Here is a 19,502-nt window from a genome sequence, read left to right as displayed (position 1 = left end):
CATGGCACTCTTTTGATTCTCTCTCCTTGTAGTATACTCCAGATTGAGTCCTATCATCAACTTATCAATTAGCTATAGTCTTTCATTTTCAGTCCAGTTTTTACTTTTTGGGATGACAGAGGATTTGTACCGTACGTGTACATTGATTCGTCTCATAGGCTGAGTTTGGCCTTTTGAACACGTTAATAAAATCTTTTTCTTTCTTTCTTTCTAGGCACTTGCATCTTGAAGCTTTTTGCATCATGTGCTCTGACCAGACTTGCAGCCTGCGATTGCCTTTCGTATAGAAAGTGGGGTATCAAGCCTATCTTTCAAAGAACATTGTCCAAGAGCAATTCTTGAGGTTTTTAGAACGACTGTTGACCAGCCACCTTCTGCATTTTGAATGGCTAGTGTAGTCTTGTGATTGTGTAGAGTTCGGCTTTTACGGGCCTTTTCGGTGTATGGAGCCCCACTGTAGCAGAAAACATTTGCTTTGACGACCTTACTCGAGTGGACATATGTGAGAAGGCCAGGTGGGGCTATGAACACGGAAACAATGCCTAATTCAGGGATTTTGTGTTGATTCTCAATGTTTTTGCTCCCTCTGATGTCCTTACCGTTCATGTGATTTTTTTGATTGAAAACATCAATACGTTTAGTCCGTGCTGTTGGTAAGGTGCACGAAGATTCCTCTGCAAGACACACACACACACACACACACACACTCTCTCTCTCTCTCTCTCTCTCTCTCTCTCTCTCTCTCTTTGTGTCCTTACTGTTTGTCGAAGAGAAGTCAATGGACCGTCTTAACATGTGTACACTCTCACAAGACCTGAAGACGAGTTCTTCATGGTAACAAAGAAAATCAGTAGTCTTGAAATGTTTTTATGGAGGCATGGGTCATTAGTTTCTTTAACATGAGAGTAGCACTATCTCTTTCATCTCATTCTTTGAATCCTAGCTTTCTATGTTGTTGAAGATTTGACCACTTGAAGCTACAAACGCCGCTATTGCCTGCCTCTCGTTTTTGGATTTGAGACGCGATTGAGTCAGATTTCCTTGTCAATTATTGCACTAGTGGCAGGGAGCTTATTATGTATTGCACAGATTGATGATGCTATTCCAGTAGGTTGGAGCCACTATTTGCAGGACAAAATGTAGCTGCAAGTTCATTTGGCAATTTATGCAGGAAAAAAATTTCAAAATGCAACTTGCTTTATCAGATATATGCAATTGAATCCTCAAATCATATGTACTGTCTTGGTTTTAGCCTATAAATTACTTTGGATCATAGCTTTTCAGTAATACCACAACAAATTATGCAAACGAGAAATTTACCGTTTTTTCCCGACCATTTGTAGGCTTCTGAGGACATTTTTTAATCTGTCACTATCTATTGACAAGGATTAATAAACATGATAAATACATGTTCTTTAAGAAGTTATAGGGCTTTCATGAAGTGTTTGAGAAAACGGCGTAAAATTGAAATGGTCAAATATTCATTTTGACGTCATAAACTTTTGTTTTGGTTTTCTTCTTGTAATTGAATTGCATAATGAACAACCTCAGAAATTTAGTTTCTAGCTTTACAAAATAAGTCCAAAAAGTTGGTAGGACAATAAAGCATTTTAGTGTCTTAGGACTCTCAGAACTAATGTTGAGCAAGCCTTTTTCTTTGAGGATGTTGGCAGTTTGAAATTATTGCTGTCAGGGGGGCTTTTGTTATCTTTGTTTTTGTTGGCTTGTGAAAATCAAGGATCTCAATACAAAATGCAAAAGTGTGGTCTAGCATAACTTTCCAATGTCACCTCCAAACACAGCGCTCAATAGCTCACTTGAAGGTGCTTGATGTGCCCTTTCCATGATAGGTCTTGGAAAAGAATTCTAATTAGATAGTGAGGTTCATTTTTTTATATTTTTGATTTGGAAAATGTGGTAGCTACCACTATAACCATGCATCCACCCTTATACCAGTTTCCTCTTGAATAAGAGGCCTCGAGTTCAAGTATTATCAAATAGATCTTGTAGGTATCTTGGGATTTTCCCTACGATGTTAAATCATATTTATGCTACAAGGTCCATGAGATTCATCAATTGACTCTTCTAAAGCAATAATGAAGCGTCTTCATTTTTTTTTGAGAGGCCATCTTGCATTCATCTCACATACTACCTTGATGTAGGTGTGCTTTTGGTGGCTTCATACAATATTTTCTATTCCTTAATGACAGGCTCTTAGTTGCATTTGAGGAGTCTTGAATTTATTCAATAATCCAGATCTATATGTAGAGAGAGAGAGAGAGAGAGAGAGAGAGAGAGGGGCTTGAATCTCTACACACTCTCTCTAAAATTCCCTATACTAGTTATCCATGGAAGATGCCTTTATTTTCTCTCTTTAGAGGCCACAACTAGCCGATCTGTAATGTCCATCCCTCCTTCTGTCTTCCTAGGAGCCATGTCTAGTAGATTTGGACCTTGCCATGATGCATTCTCTGCAACCCTCCTCTCCCTAGGAGCGGTACCTAAGAGATCTCGAGCTTACCATGTTGTGCAGTTGTGCATCTCTTTCTCCATATCTCCACCTTTCTTCATACTTCTCTGCGTTCCTCCACCTTCTCCATGATCATGTGTCCCTCTCCATCCTCTTTCTCTCCGCCTCTCTCCATACACATCCCTCCCCACAGTCTCCATGCTACTCAAAATGTGCTCAAGTAACTAGGTAAACAAAGTTTTAGAAAAATTGAACATCTCTGTAATGTGCTCAATGTGAGCATCATCCATGGATTTTTCTTTGCTCTAATAGGTTTTTTTGCAAAGGATTTTGTAAGTTCTTTTTTGCTCCCTTTGTATAACATCCATATGTGGAGGCACTTCAACAAGCCATGGACCAATTCTAACTTAACTCTCAAGGAGATGCAAAAAAACTTGGAAGCTATCAGAGCCAACACCAAAGACATAGATGCTTAGCTTCTAATAACAAAAATAAAATGCAATAATGGAATTTTTATTGGAAATAGTGTAGCTCTATTTGGTGCCCATCACTTGATTGTATAGTCTAGTGTATGGTGTGATAACACCATGCATCCTACCTAAGGTAGTGACCTCTTTAGCCACTATAAAATCCATCTACATTAAGTTCTGTCTCACTGTTGAAGACAATACGTATGCTTCCAAGAAATGCTAAAAACATACTGAAGTTTAGTGTGATCCCAGCTACAAATTTTGAGATATGCCTCGCAATGTTTAAATTTCACGGTAAAAAAAAACCCACAAAATTTAGTGTAAAAAACTCAAAATATGGTCAATTTACCTCTAAAATTTCTCAGAAGTAGGCTTGCCAAATTTTTGGTGAGTTTTTTCAAGTACTCTCCAACCATGTTTGCTCCACTCCAATAGAAGCGTGCTTCACGATGATAGAGAATCAAAAGTAACTGTCCAATATAAGCCAAAGGGACATAAGGATGTCCCTGCCTATCTATAGCATTGATTGTCTGCCTGCCAGAACTTCTGTTATAGACCATGAAGTACACTTACCATTTCGGACCATGAGGTTCTTGGCAAGGCAATGCTCTTGCAACGCATGCACAAGTTGGTGCTTACAAACACCATATCATTGGCCTCTTTAGAGCCCCTGGCCGCATTCAACTTTCGCTGTGCCAGATTGTGTACAAAACAAGAAAAAATTCATTGCTCTGTTGCTTGGAGTTCTAGACAATAGAACCATCGTATATAAAACACGAATTGCATCGTTGCCCAATATCGTCTACTATGATGGGAAATAATGTAACTCGGATCTTAATTGAAAGCCAAAACCACACAAAACAGACCTTCAAAGTTCACGTGCACCCCCACAGAAACAAAGGCTGGACATTGAAGACACTACAATAAGAAGATGCCAAAACCATTCTACTATCTCAAAAACCCCCAATACCACTTGCAAGATGAAGAGTTCTACGTCTGCGCTCACTTTAAAATACAAGATTTTGTACTATAAATGCATGCCAGGACCCCTGGTGCCACCTCCAGGAGCACTCAAAGCAGAGCACTACCAGAAGGCAATGCAATGACTTCAACGCCTCTGAGAGTGAAAATTCAGAAGGCCATCCTTGAATAGACGAAAACTCTAAATCATAATTACGCAGTTGCTAGAGCTGTCGTATACTCTGCTGATCAGTTTTAATTAAAAAATCAAAACCCATAACATGATGTTTCCACATACCAAGAGCTAAAACAAGCCTCCCCAAAACTCCAAAGTCTTGCCCTTATCCCTTTCAGGTCTATAGCAACCACTCTCATTCTATAGCTACTGGAAACTCCAGAAAGCTCTAGAATCTGTTGCCCATTTGTTTCCTCATTCGCCAAGGAGACTGCCCATACCACACTCAATGCTGATATGGAACACTTTAGCGACACACAATCTTGATTGATGCTTTGGGCACGGAGACCGCCCATATCACACTCAATGCTGGTATGGAACACTTTAGCAACACACAATCTTGATCGATGCTTTGGGCAGTTTATGTTGATGAACGCACTCCTAGGGATAGATTCTCTAATTCCCAATCATCTCTTCTGCCACAAATTTTCCTGCTAAACCATAGTTAGTTAGCAACCACCAATATATGCAGCAGGCAATGTTACCATGTCCATCTGATATCCCTCATTTACAACGAAAGCACACCCTTCCATTTCAACATATATGCAAAACCAGTACATGCAACCAAGCGTACGTCCTGCGTACTAAAACCCACTCACAGTACAAACACAAGCCAAGCCGACACAAGCCTTCACAGTCTTGCATTGTACCAAAATTTGCCTTTGAAAGTACTATGATATTTACATTCGCTTCTCCAAAATGGGAAAAGCAAAAAATTTTACCTTGATAAGTTTTGGCTTGAGCCTAGTAAATTGTGCAGCTTCTGGAGTGTAAGTATAGACAAAGAATACTTGTTGCAGTCATTACCTTGTAGCAACAAGCTGACCGCAATGAAGAGAATGGCCTGATGGCACCCAATAATGAGCCGGCAAGAGCAAGCGTAAAGGGAATCTGACTCAAACTGGGGCTTCAGAACCTGGAGGAAACGCGCCAAAGCAGCTGTTGGCACGACTAATTGGAGCTCGGCGACTTGGGCTGCTGGGTGCTGACCGAGACGTAAACCGTACCTCTGTATTGCGTCGCAACATCCTTCTTACTGCTGCTGAAATGTCGGCAACAGGGCTCCCCACCCGCTCTGGCCTGTTAAATTTCATACACACGCTCATATGCTCCATTAAGGCATCTTCCAGACCCTCTTTTCTGCTTCCTCCTCCACCTCCTCTCCTATGTTCTTCTTTCACTGCCTCTGCACAAAGCCCACAAATCCACCTTCCATAATACAACCCTTGCACCTGTGCTATATATTCAGGTGTACACTCCTCTACAAGGTTGCAACATTCACACTGGGCTTTCTGTGCCTCTGATGCACTTGCTTGAATTGATCCCTGGAAAACCTCTTTGTTCACAAGCCCCATCTCCATGACCATTGCCGAAACAGCAGTCCCTTCAGAGCTCATACGGAACTTGTCGTCGCTAACGGTGGACACACTGCCGATGCTAGCCATGATCATGTGCTAAGAAGAAGATTCAGCTGCAATGATCCGATGCATGAACCTACAAAATAGGTATTAGGTGAGATAAACAGCCTCAAGCAATCAGAATTCACCAGCGTGTCAGAAGATAATTAAGAAAAAATGTCGACAGCATGCTCAAGCCAAAGCTTCGTGTTCATCAACAGGCTTTATGAGACTGTGAGCAAAACTACGTATTATAAGCAGCATTTCTACTTTCTGTAAAATCATGTCTCCATCCAATACTACTAAAGAACTCGTGAGGTGGATCTCGATTTGATGACAACTTATTAATTAGGAAGCAAATAGAGACACCTGCACACTAACTACAAACCATATTAAAATCGGCAAATTGAGAACACAGTTTTGCAGAGGAATGTTCAACAGGATGCAGTAAACAACCAGGCACATCTCCAAACATTACAAAACCACTGGGAAAATCCATACCAGGAAGTGTCGGTACTAAGATGCGACAACCGCTATGGAATTGCGAGTCTGCCGCATAATCAATCTGATGAAAACACACATATTAAGTGCTTACGATCAGGATTGTATATATTGACCCGCCTGTCTGACTGCATGCATGCCCATTAGTTTGAGCACGTGAACGGAAGCTGACTAAAATGTGAAACCGCTCTCTCTCTCTCTCTCTCTCTCTCTCTCTCTCTAGTGTTGTGTTGGGTTGCGTTATGTGTGAGCGAGAGCAGAAACTACCCCCCCCCCCCCCCCCCCCCCCCCTTTTCTCTCTCTCTCTCTCTCTCTCTCTCTCTCTCTCTCTCTCTCTCTCTCTCTGTCTCTCTCTCTCTCTGAGTCAATCAAAAGAAGGTCGCAATGATTAAACTAGAGGAGTTCCTGGGAAGTACGATTGAATACAGACAAAGGAGGCAATAATTGAGGCTCAAGCCAACTAATGGGCTGGACATTTTCCTAAGGAAGGGGTGCCTCTCTCTCTCTCTCTCTCTCTCTCTCTCTTTCCACAACCACAATTCTCTTCCAAACTTCAAAGCGTACACATCTCTCTCTACCTACAGCTGAGGACCGAGAAATCGTATTTATGTGACGTGGCCAGTGTTGGGGTCTCTCTCTCTCTCTCTCTCTCTCTCTCTCACACACACACACAGTGACACACGTATGATCCAAGTTGAGCTTACAGTAGATTCGCAATGCGTGCGGACTACCTGGAAACTTTGTGATCTCTCTCTCTCTCTCCCTCTCTCTCTCTCTCTCTGCCTACACGCAGGAAGGACTCGGGAGGCGGAAGGCACCGACCTGCGCGGAGGGCGAGGAGAGGACAGCGTGCGTGGGCGGTCGCTGTGGAACCTGCGGTTTTCATGTTCGTATGATTTGCGCTACGCAGTGCGGGCCCTTTTCGGTGGATGGAGAGAGCGCGCGCGTGTCATAGGCCTATAGTGGTGTATTCAGATTTCAACAAGTAAACTCTGATGAGGTCCCCACCGACCAGTGCACATTATTGGCTTGTTGGCAAGGGAACAACTACTCATTCAAAGAAAAAGAGCACTCACAATGCAGACCCACTAGGGCCTACCTCCACACACATGGCCTTAATTTCCCTCTCACACCCACAGTCCACTGTTTGGCAATAATCCTTTTGCCATGTTTTAACCACACAATTCCTTGCTATGATTTCTGCCCTACATAATTCTTAAAGCCTTGGGAACAATTGTGGTCCGTTGTTTGATCAATGCCACATGGTAGAGTTAATGATAGCAAACATTTTATCTTCCTTTTCTTCTAAGACTCACTAAGAGAGGCATTAACTAAGCATCATCTTATGTAGTAGGCCATTGTAACTAGGTAGCTTAACACCTGTTTTTAAAAAAAAGAAATGTATAATCTAGTAACATACTATGGCGGATGGGTTGCCATGGACACGTGTCAAATTCTGCGTGAGTTGACAAAAGACAAAAAAAAAATAACTGCCCAAATTCGCACTGCGTTCACTTGCGTAGGGGGCGGCTCTGGCTCTGCAACGCTTTCAAGTACACCAGGGAACCTCGGACCTACCTCGGTACTTCACCTCTTATTCGTTGCCCGCTTGCCCTCCGTGAAGTACACACACACACACACACAAGAGAGAGAAGAAGACGCACAGGAGCTTGAAGGTTTGTCTCCTACTACCTCCCCCCCCTCTTTGACGCCACTGTCCACGGAGAGTAGTTTCTCTCCTCTCTCGCATGCTGCTTCGTCTTCTCTCTCGCATGCTTCGTCTTCGTCTGCTGGTGTGAATGCAGTTGTGTTGCTTGACCGTGGTATTGTACTGTGTTTGTCTCCCGCGCTGTGAAGTCCTAGGCTTCGCGTCACCAAAGAATGCACGTGAGAGTACTGTGTCTGTGTGTGTGTGTGTGTGTGTGTGTGTGTGTGTGTGTGAGAGAGTGCCTCTGCCCGGTTGTTAGCATCACCCCCTGATGCATGGCAAGGAGTCCCCGTCATTGTCATCGCCATCACCTGGACCCCTTCCTCCTGCACCTTCGTCTCCTCCACCCCCAGTCTCATGCAAAGTCTTGCATGCGACCTCGCCTCGCCATTGCATGCATCGAGCTGCCAGTAAACTCGCACAGCACAACATTTTACGAACTACAACAACGACGCTTCCACCCGCTGTGGTCGCTGAAGTTGTATACACCCGCTCCTGCTGTTGTGGAAGTGCCTACCGAAGGTGGTGTTGCCATTCCTGCGCTGACGATACTCCGCTTGCACCTGCCTCAGCCTGCTTCGGCCCCTCCTCTAGCCACCGGCAACTGCTTCGGCCACTCCTCCTGCCACCGGCAAAACTGACTAGCCGTTGGTCATCCAATAGGCTCCGTTTGCACCTCCGTTTGCTGCTCGCTTGCACCGGCCATCCCTCTAAATCCAGCTTCCATGCAACTCTTTGACTCTAAAATGAACGTTTTAAAGTCACAGTAGTGTGTGTGTGTGTGTGAGTGCCTTGCCAAGGGTCGCAACTCCTGGTGATTTCTGCTCCTCAAGGTCGAAGGTAGTGGGACTGGAACAAGAGGCGGGGTGACAGTGGTGCAGCCTGCGCGTCAGAGACATGCTCTGAGTAGTCCACTGTCTCCGAGAAGGCAGGCAGCATGCACACAAAGAGAAAGGCCCCTCCCCTCGCTCATTAGCCCGCTGCCCACCTAGCACCCACTTGGTCCTCGCGCTGCCATGCACCTCGACACCGCAGCAAATCTCTCTCTCTCTCTCTCTCTCTCTCTCTCTCTCTCTCACCTAAGCAACGTCGGAATGTAACTTAAAAATCTATATTTTTATTGTAGGCAGCACGTGTGCAAGCCAAGGAGAGTGGCGTTGTGCTGTGGTGAGGCAGTTCAACCAGGTAGCGCAACCAGGTTAAATTTCTTGGCTAATTTTTATTTCAACTTAATTATTTGATTTGTTGATTATTTGAGAGAGAGAGAGGGAGAGAGAGAGAGAGTTGTCAAGTGATCGGAAATGGTAAGTTAAAATAATCCATAACTATGAATCTGATACCATGTCTGGGTGCTAAAAGACTAGAACAAAAATACTACAAAACTGTGAATATGATACCATGCCTGGGTGCTAAAAGACTAGAACAAAAATACTACTACTACTACTAGAATCAATCCTCATTTGCACCCTAGATATCGAGAGAGTATGGCTCAAGTCCTTTGTTTCACTCTCTTCTATGTAGCCCTGTTAGCTACATAGCCATCTGGATCTCCATAGCTCCTGTGCTTGACCGAGAGAGAAATAAAATGTTACATTAATGTCTTCAAACGGCCAAAATGATATATGAGACCAATTTGTTACAAAATTGTGAATGTTTTGACCTAACCTTGGTAGATTAGGTCAAAAGGCAAAAATAACCTATGAGACCAAACTATTATAAAAAATGTGAAGATAGAGATAGAGAGAGAGAGAGAGAGAGAGAGAGAGAGAGAGAGAGAGAGAGAGAGAGAAGTCGAATGAAATGAGATGTTAATGTTATATTAACGTCTTCAAAAGGCCAGAATCAACTATGAGTCCAAACTGTTACAAAACTATGAATCTGATACCATGTCTAGGTGCCTAAAGACTAGAACAAAAATACTACGTGTGCAACTAGAATCCATCCTCATTTGCACACTATATATAGAGAGAGTATGGCTCAAATTCTTTGTTGTACTCTCTGCTATGTAGCCCCATAGCTCCATAGTCGTCTGGATCTCCATAGCTCCTGTGCTTCACCAAGATAGAAATGAAATGAAATGAAATGTTATATTAATGTCTTCAAAAGGCCAAAATGATCTATGAGACCAATTTGTCACAAAATTGTGAATGTGTTGACCAAAACTTAGGTAAATTAGGCCAAAATAACCTATGAGACCAAATACTACTACTATCCATCTTCATTTGCACTCTAAATATCGAGAGAGTATGGTTCAAATCCTTTGTTGTACTCTCTGCTATGTAGCCCAATAGCTACATAGCCGTCTGAATCTCCATAGCTCCTGTGCTTGACCGAGAGAGAAATAAAATGAAATGAAATGCTATATTAATGTCTTCAAAAGGCCAAAATGATTTATGAGACCAATTTGTTACAAAATTGTGAATGTTTTGACCTAAACTTAGGTAAATTAGGTCAAAACGCCAAAATAACCTATGACACCAAACTGTTACAAAAAATGTGAAGAGAGAGAGAGAGAGAGAGAGAGAGAGAGAGAGAGAGAGAGAGAGAGAGAGAGAGAGAGAGAGAGAGAGAGAGAGAGAGAGAGAGAACGAAGTTGAATGAAATGAGATCTTATATGAACGGCTTCAAAAGACCAAAATCAATTATGAGTCCAAATTGTTACAAAACTGTGAATCTGATACCGTGTCTGGGTGCTAAAAGACTAGAACAAAAATACTACTACTACTACTACTACTAGAATCCATCCTCATTTGCACTCTAGATATCGAGAGAGTATGGCTCACATCCTCTGTTGTACTCTCTGCTATGTAGCCCCATAGCTACATAGCCGTTTGGATCTCCATAACTCGTGTGCTTGACCGAGAGAGAAATGAAATGTTATATATAATGTCTTCAACATGCCAAAATGATCTATGAGACCAATTTGTTACAAAATTGTGAATGTTTTGTTACAAAACTGTGAATCTGATACCATGTCTGGGTGCTAAAAGACTAGAAAATACTACTACTACTACTACTAGAATCCATCCTCATTTGCACTCTAGATATCGAGAGAGTATGGCATGAAATGTTCTACTAATGTTTCCAAAAGGCCAAAATGATCTATGAGACCAATTTGTTACAAAATTGTAAAAGTTTTGACCTAAATCTAGGTAAATTAGGTTATATTAACGTCTTCAAAAGGCCAAAATCAACTATGAGTCCAAACTGTTACAAAACTGGGAATCTAATACCATGTGTGGGTGCTGAAAGACTAGAACAAAAATACTACTACTACTACTACTAGAATCCATCCTCATTTGCACTCTAGATATCAAGAGAGTATGGCTCAAATCCTCTGTTGTACTCTCTGCTATGTAGCCCCGTAGCTACATAGCCGTCTGGATCTCCATAGCTCCTGTGCTTGATCGAGAGAGAAATAAAATGGAAGGAAATGTTATATTAATGTCTTCAAAAAGGCCAAAATGACCTATGGGACCAGAGGGTTACAATGTGTTGAATCAGAGTAACAAAATGAAATGACAAAATGATAAGATAAAAGTACTATGGGATCCTAAACTAATAGGCGCGAACTAAGCAGAGAGAGAGAGAGAGAGAGAGAGAGAGAGAGAGAGAGAGAAGAAAAAGACCAAAGTGAATAAAATTAAAGATAAGCGAGAGGGAGGGAGGGAGAGACATAGGGAGAGTTAAATGTGAGTAACATTTCCATCCAAAGATGTAGATTTTAATGTCATAGAGAGGGTTTCCAAAGATCTCGGGCTTGATGTAAATTCCTAGAGCAATTCCAATAGACCTTAGAGATTCTTGCGTAGTCTCGAAAATCAAGGCATGATACTTAAAAGGCAATCCCAAGAGAGCCTTCATACTGAACCAAGATGGTATCTTTGTCTTCACCCTAATAAGGAAGAGTTTTTTAGGGTCCTGTCTATAAAAGTATTAAAGGATCTATCTAATGATAGGCCCACTAGATCTACCTATGCTATTCCAATGATAGTTAATATAACCAGTTTGTCACTCTCATACGAATAGTTTCAAAAGATCCCAAGGATATTATAAGTGCCCTGCTGTAAGAAATTCAAGATGGAATTTGGACAATCAACATCTTCTTCTTAACAATAAGATAAAACACCTCATTGTTCTATACATCACGCCGAGTTTGATAATTGTGGGAGAAGATGATGTCCCAAATAGGCAAGGACTGATCTATTTTCCATATGATGTGAACTGAGGGCTTCTCTCCTAATGCATTTACATATGCATTACAGTTCAAAATAATCCATAGTTTGATCACCAAAAGGTGACCACATGGATAGAAGATCACATGAAACCATTCTAGATTTCAAGAAGGGTTGGATAAAGAGAATAACATGTGTGATTGAAAGATCCAGTACTGCTTCCAAACCTATAAATTTTAGATATAGAGTGAAAGTGAGAGAGAGAAAGAGAGAGGGATGGGAAACAGACCTAGAAACAGACTTATTTAAAGAGACATATTGTAAAGTCAAGTTTTGTGGATGAAGTCCTAGAGAAACTATAATTACAATGTCTCTCTTTTCTTTCTTAGGAACTTTATGGCACCTAGGGTATCTGCTGAATGTTTTGGTCATGGATTGGAAGTGATGGAGATAGTAATGGATCATATAATGATTCACTACTCTCCGGAAAACAAAGCTGACTTCTTGCAAAGCATTGTTCGAGGTTTCTTTCCGGGTGTTACTATAGAAGAAGCTTGGAGAACCTATGACCGCACTTCCATGACTTGAGATGGGACACCCTTTCACTGGGTGTTTGTCAGAATCCAGAATGATCCCAGTCAATGGTTTCGCAACCTACGCCTTTTGCAGATTCGAGTAAAGATGGGATACTCAGATGCCCTCTATCTTGATTATGAGTTAGGTTGTTGTTCTATATCTGAAGTTTATAGCAAAATTAATGCGCTAAAGAGCATTGTAGGACCTGATAAGATAGAGAATCATAAGGAGCCTATTTTCAAGCGTCCTAGTGCTAAACGCTCTTTTTCCATTTTCAAATGTAGATGGGGTTAATCATGTATTGAGCAAAACTTTGATCTACTGAACAAAAGTGATTCATGAGCAATTGAGTTTGTTTTCCACTTCTCATGCAATCCTTTGTTGTTTTTCACATCTAGATAGAGATGATGTAAATTTTTTATTCGAAAATAGCAAGCACTTAAAAAGTGAATATTCTACGAGGGTTACTTTTTAATTTACAAGCATTCAAACCTTCTGTTTGGTTGTCGCATTTCTCTTTGCAACCACTGTAGTTTTGTGTACAGTAAAATGGAGATTAGTTGTGCCATTTCATTGGCTATTGCAACCAACGGCTTGATATCTTCTGGGATAGCTGTAAGTGCATTTGCGGGTGAAGAGGAGATACTTTCATCTCTTCCTACTATTCGCAATGTGCGTGCAGCAAAGAGAGCAGCTCGAAATGTCGGGAGGAATAGTGCATCTGCTAATGAACGGGAGATACTTTCATCTCTTCGTATTCGAAATGTGCGTGCGGCAAAGAGAGCAGCTCAAAATGTCGAGTGGAATTCGAAGAAGCAAATTATTGAAACCTTGCTAGAGATCAAAGCCTCTTGCAATAGGATGGAGGCAATGCAATCCAATGTCGCGGATGTGGTTGAAACTTTAAGCTCTGCATTGGAGATTGAAAGTGGGATACTATGGAAATTGCGAGAAGAGACAAAAGTATCAAACTTGCAGAGATTAGAGAGTGAGGCATACATGAGAGAGAAACTTTCCAAAATTGAGGATTCTCAAAAGATGATATTGGCATCTATTGAGAATCTTCAAAAAGAGGCTTTGCGGAGTCAACGTGAATCAAAAGGACGAATGCAAGACAATAATCTTTGACAAATCGTGCCAGGATTGAGAAGTATCGTCAACAAGCTCGGTGCTTTGACAAAGGTTCAAGGTTCAAGACTTTCAGATATCTGAGCTACCTCAAATAAATTAAGTGCTTTGGCTAGATTAGTTCGACCAAAGCAGCGTCAAGTTTCTCAACGACCTAATCCTACTAATGGTAGAAATATGTACTGTTTTGATGTATCTTCATCAAACTGTTCTTTTTAATTAAGTCAAGCCGTTCTGTCAAATGTATTTAGTCCTACTTATGGTAGAAATATGTAATGTTATGCTGTAGCTTCATCAAATTGTATTTTTTAATGGAGTCACTATCAATGTGTCAAATGTATTTAGGTTAGAGGATATTGCTAGATGTCCCAGTTTATATTGATTTTTATTAAGCATAAAAATGTTCTTTTAGTGACAGATCCAAATTATATCATGTATATTGTATTTATATGAGATCTATTTGCACCTGATTTCATAGATGGTATCTGGACCACGTATATTATCACCTGGTCATGCACGACGTAGTCGACTGTGTGATGATTCGCGAAAGGCGAGGCGCCAAATAGCACGAGAGAGAACAAGGCATTCACTACAAAGTACTATTGGAACTTTATTGGAGTGCAATGAAAGGCAGAGCATGCATGATGTACATGAAGGAAACTCTGAAGCCATGAATGTTAGGACAACAATGAACTTAGTAGAGGGGAATTATTCTAAAGTAGAAAAGCACTGTTTGTCCATCCGCTTTGAATATCCAACGTCTCTCCTTTTACATCACAAGTCTATGGCACGAGTTCTATCCAAAAAGTGTGTGTTGCACAACTTAGGAAGCTTAGATTATGTTTTCTCCAAATGTGGAGCAAAGGCCTGGAAGGACGAAGGAAAGACTATCCAAACATTTGTGGGTAAATATTGCTGCTCTGATGGAAAAGTCCAATTACTTTCTTTGAATGAGCCACCAAATGAACTGAAAGATTTGATGAGCTCAACCATAACAAGAAGTAGACAGTTCTTACAAAACATTCGAGGATATAATAATGCATTGGCATTTGTGTCTCTTGGTGCCCATATCGATGAGACTATTAATTATGGTGGGAGAGGTGTATACACTTTTAAGGTTCACGGCTCTGTCTATCATAGCATTGGTGCTTTAGCGCCAGCCGAAGGACAAAATGAAGTCCCATGCTTTGCACAATTATATTTTTTTGATACCGAACATGAGTCGAGCAACAGATTGCATCATGTTTCAAATTTAGATCGTAGTATTCTAGAGTGTTTACAAGTGATGATGCATAGAGTAAATCCTTATGCAAATGCTCTACGATCTGCTGCTTCTTTGTTTGGTGATGCTATTGTACCCAATATGAGGATGGTTATTGCGGAGCATCGTTGTGATGGTTGGCAATATCTTGCTCCAAGGGGTTTTGAAGTTGCTGCAATTATTCCAAGACAAGGAGATGATAGAAATATTGGCTATCGCGACATTGTATTGAATTTTTGACACGGGGGTTTGAAAAGAATCTCCAGCATGCATCGAGCTTACTTGTCCTTATTGTATGTTTTATTATTTTCAAGTGGAGAGGATGGGTGGCATCTTTATTTACAGACTATCGATGGAAAAAAATTGAGCCAAAAGAAATATTATATCTTTCGCTTACAAATAAGAGATGATACCGTGGAGTGTCTTCTTCGAGGAGGTAGGCTATTACAACAGTATGTCGTGGATGCTTATAGTACTCTAGAGGAGTCACGGCTTTTGTGGATGCGAAATAACCAAAAAACACTTCGTGGTGAAGTGTACCAAGGATTGGTTGACATGGTTGAGGCTAGAGATGGCTTAGAGAGGGTTGAAGGTCAAAATGTTGGTCGTAGAATTGTTTTGCCTTCGTCTTTTGTTGGAGGTCCAAGATATATGTGCCAACTATTTCAAGATGCAATGGCAATTGTTCGTAGTAGGGGAAAACCGGATCTCTTCATCACATTCACATGTAATCCACGATGGAAGGAAATAGATGATGCATTACTACCTGGACAAAGTGCTGTTGATCGTCCTGATGTGACTATATAAGTGTTTTATCAGAAGTTCCAAAATATGATGCATTTACTTATCAAGCAAGCCGTATTTGGGGAGGTGATTGGACATGTTTCAGTGATTGAATTTCAGAAGAGAGGTCTTCCTCATGCACATATATTGTTGATACTTGCATCCGAATATAAACCCATAGATACATTACACTATGACAAGTTGGTTTGTGCAGAGCTCCCTGACAAGAATGTGTTTCCAGAATTATTTGATGTAGTGAGTCGTTGTAATGTTCATGGGCCATGTGGTCCTTTGAACCCACGTTCTCCATGTATGGTTGATGGTAAGTGTATATTCAAGTTTCCACGAACATTTTCTACGTCTAAAAATGTAAACGAAAGTGGATATCCTGTGTATATGAGAAGAGATGATGGAAGGTTTGTTACGTCTAAAAATTACAATTTAGATAATTGTTGGGTTGTTCCTTAAAACCCTCTCTTATCACTAAGATACCAAGCCCATATTAATGTGGAGATTTGCTCAACTGTCATCATTGCCGTGAAATATCTTTATAAGTATGTCTACAAGGGACATGATCGAGCCATTGTTGTCCTTCAAGATGGTGAAGGAGCTACTGATGAGATCAAGAGTTATCTCAATGCACGTTATGTTTTTGCATCTGAGGCTATGTGGAGAATATTTGGCTTCAACATGCATAGTGAAAGGCCAGCTATTCAACGATTGCAAGTAAACCTTCCATTACAGAATATGGTTACATTTCAAGATGGTGATGATGTATCACATTTGCTAGATAATGAGCAAAATGGAAAAACTACCTTGACAGAATGGTTTGTTGCAAATCAAAACTATCCTGAAGCAAATAGCTTCACATATACTGACTTTCCAAATGGTTGGGTATGGAATAAAAGTTGAAAAGCATGGTCTCCTCGACAACAGGGTGTTTCTATTGGAAGAATGTATAATATTGTCCCTATTGCTGGTGAGGTTTATTACCTTCGAATGCTTCTCAATATTTGCAAGGGATGTAAGTGTTTTGAAGACTTGCGTATGTATGATGGTCACATCTATGATACATACAAGGAGGCATGTATAGCTAGAGGATTATTGCAAGATGATGAAGAATGGTCAATTTGCCTCCAAGAGGCATCTGTTTTTCAAAATGGAATGCAGTTGAGACAACTATTTGCAATTATATTAGTCTTTTGTGAGCCACTTCATCCGGATACTCTTTGGGACAGGTTTTGTACTAAATTTTGTGAGGACTATGTTTATGCCCTAAGGATGCGTATTTCAGATGCAAGTGTGCGATTTGATGTGGAAAAAAATCAAGCTTTGCTTCATATAGAATGCTTTTTGCAATAACATGGCAAGAGGCTTTGCGATTATATGTTGCCTGCTAGACTCAACATTGGTATCCTTAAGTGAAAATGGTGCTATGGCTGAAGAAACAATGTTCAATGTTGATGAGCAGTGTACTATAGCAGATTGTATGGAAACTTCCTTAAATGAGGATCAGCGAGATGCTTATCACCAAGTGCTACAAGTTGTTGACACACATTCAGGGAAGGTATTTTTCCTAGATGGTCCTGGTGGCTCAGGAAAAGCTTACTTATATAATGCACTTCTTTCACGAGTGCGAAGAAGTTGTAGAGTTGCTCTTGCATGTGCATCCTCGGGTATTGCAGCTTTGCTTTTGAGTAATGGAAGAACTGCTCATTCTAGGTTTAAGATACCTTTGGAGCTTCACTCTGAAGCAACTTGCAATATAAAGGTAAATAGTCAACTTGAAGAACTTCTAAGGAATGCAGCTTTAATTATATGGGATGAAGTTCCCATGACACATTGCTATGCGTTTGAAGCAGTGGACAGAACTTTAAGAGATATGATGCAGCGAGATACTTTGTTTGGTGAAAAAGTCATTTTGCTTGGAGGTGACTTTCAACAAATACTACCTGTTGTACCAAAAGGTAGTCGTACAGACATTGTAAATGCTTCGTTGTGCCATTCTCACATATGGAAATACACAAAGATAGTGAGGCTTACCAAAAATATGCGTATAGTTGATTGCGGTTCAAATTCACTTCAACAAAGTTTTTTCCATTGGGTGCTTGATATTGGCAATGGGGTTATGGATGATGGAGGAGACTTAGATAGAGTCAAAATACCTTCACACATGATGCTTCCAGGAAATAGTTTGGCAGATCTTCTAAGCTTTATATATGGAGATTTGTGTCATTTGCAAGATCATGCAACTTTTTTCAGAGATTGAGCAATACTTGCTCCACGGAATAAAGAGGTGGATTTAATTAATGACTATGCATTACAAAGAATGCCTGGAGATTGTAAAGAATATCTGAGTGCAAATTCAATTTGTATGTCAGAGAAAAACACACATTTGTACACAATTGAATATCTGAATAGACTTACTCTTGGTGGTGGTTTTCCACCTCATGCTTTAGTCTTGAAAGAAAATGCTCCTATCATGTTGCTGCGCAATTTGGATCCAAGACGTGGATTATGCAACGGAACTAGATTGATATGCAAGCAATTTCATCAAAAGGTAATTGAGGTAGAGATAGTTACATGATCAAATATTGGAGATAGAGTTTTTCTTCCAAGGATTGACTTTATTATTGGAAGCCATCAGGCGCTTCCATTTCAAATGAAGAGTCGTCAGTTTCCAATTAGGCTTGCTTTTGGGATGACTATCAACAAATCACAAGGGCAAAAACTTGGAATTCTTGGTCTATATCTTGAGTCATCGATCTTCTCTCATGGACAGTTGTATGTTGCAATGTCACGTGTACGAAGTGCAGATTTTATGAGGATTGTTGTCAATACTGGAAACACTCAAGCGGAGTGTTACGACACTCCAAACATTGTATTCAAGGAAGTATTACAACTAGCGAGCTCATAACAATAAGTTCAAATTGACATTGTGGCTCTCACTTAAAGTCAGACACACTTGATGTTAAATTTTATTCATATCTCTTTGATCAAAGTATTTCCCACAGATGGATCCTCGACGCAGTGCCTCCTATGTAGTGGGTCACATCACTGAATTCATTCGAGATATTTATCTTCTTTTTTAAATTAGTTTATTAACTTGACCTATTATTTTCTTGAGAAGATTGACTTATACATTGACTTACTCTGTTGAAGATCCACCGCAATGGAGGGGAGGAGTTCTTGCTATGTTTTTGGTGATCTTATTTGATCAAACTCATATTATATTGTAAGAGTTTTTATATATGGTATATTTGTAGTTTTAAGCTTTTATTGCTCTACATAATTCATGGGATGCCTTTGCAGAGATCACTCCCATCGAGGTTTTATCATCGTAGGTGTTTATGAAATGCTATACTTAGGTAGAGATATGTCCATGGAAGTTCTTGGATACTACCATGTTGCCTTTTCTTCGAACCACGAGCATCGTCAAATTCAAGTTAATATTTGGTTTGTGAGTGACGAGAGGCCAATCAATGCACAACAAGTGGGGGTTGCTGGAGACCGTACTACACCATATCGATTGAGGATATTTACTCAAGTTGAAACACCACCCCGTATCTTGCAAAATGTATACAACATAGGTCCTTGGACTTATAGAATCCCTAATGTGGTCTCTCGAAGGCTACACTTTGAATAATTATTTTGTACTGTCTCTTTGTGAAGCTGTGAAATTTCAAAGTCTTTTGAACTGCTTTCATTCCTCTCTCTCTCTCTCTCTCTCTCTCTCTCTCTCTCTCTCTCTCTCTCTCTCTCTCTCTCAAATCCTTCACTAAAACAAAAGAAAGAAGGACATGATTCTCTACGGCATGATCGTCGAAGTCTTCTTTAT

At 40.6% G+C, this 19,502-nt stretch overlaps 1 protein-coding gene across 2 annotated transcripts; it reads right to left on the bottom strand.

The window, feature by feature from the left end:
- Positions 1-3,864: 3,864 nt before the first annotated feature.
- LOC147418881 (uncharacterized) lies at positions 3,865-6,292 on the bottom strand. Of its 2 annotated transcripts, XR_015187154.1 has the most exons (3): positions 6,034-6,292; positions 4,943-5,629; positions 3,865-4,566 (listed from the first exon to the last, which is right to left on the bottom strand). XR_015187154.1 is itself a non-coding variant. In XM_086505958.1 (2 exons), the coding sequence occupies exon 2, from the start codon at positions 5,584-5,586 to the stop codon at positions 5,032-5,034; it is 555 nt and encodes a 184-aa protein (XP_086362084.1). In that variant the 5' UTR covers positions 5,587-5,629; positions 6,034-6,292; the 3' UTR covers positions 4,755-5,031. The 2 variants fall into 2 exon arrangements, 1 of the variants encoding a protein (XP_086362084.1); XM_086505958.1 differs by lacking the exon at positions 3,865-4,566 and having other exon boundaries at positions 4,755-5,629.
- Positions 6,293-19,502: the final 13,210 nt, after the last annotated feature.

This window comes from Adiantum capillus-veneris, chromosome 29 (genome assembly GCF_014529385.1).
Source record: "Adiantum capillus-veneris isolate H3 chromosome 29, ASM1452938v2, whole genome shotgun sequence".
In the NCBI taxonomy this organism is placed as follows: domain Eukaryota; kingdom Viridiplantae; phylum Streptophyta; class Polypodiopsida; order Polypodiales; family Pteridaceae; genus Adiantum; species Adiantum capillus-veneris.
This window is presented reverse-complemented; position numbering and strand designations above follow the sequence as displayed.

Bases quoted from the DNA above. Each gene is read 5' to 3' on its own strand.
- LOC147418881 (XM_086505958.1), bottom strand. From the start codon at position 5,586: ATGATCATGGCTAGCATCGGCAGTGTGTCCACCGTTAGCGACGACAAG.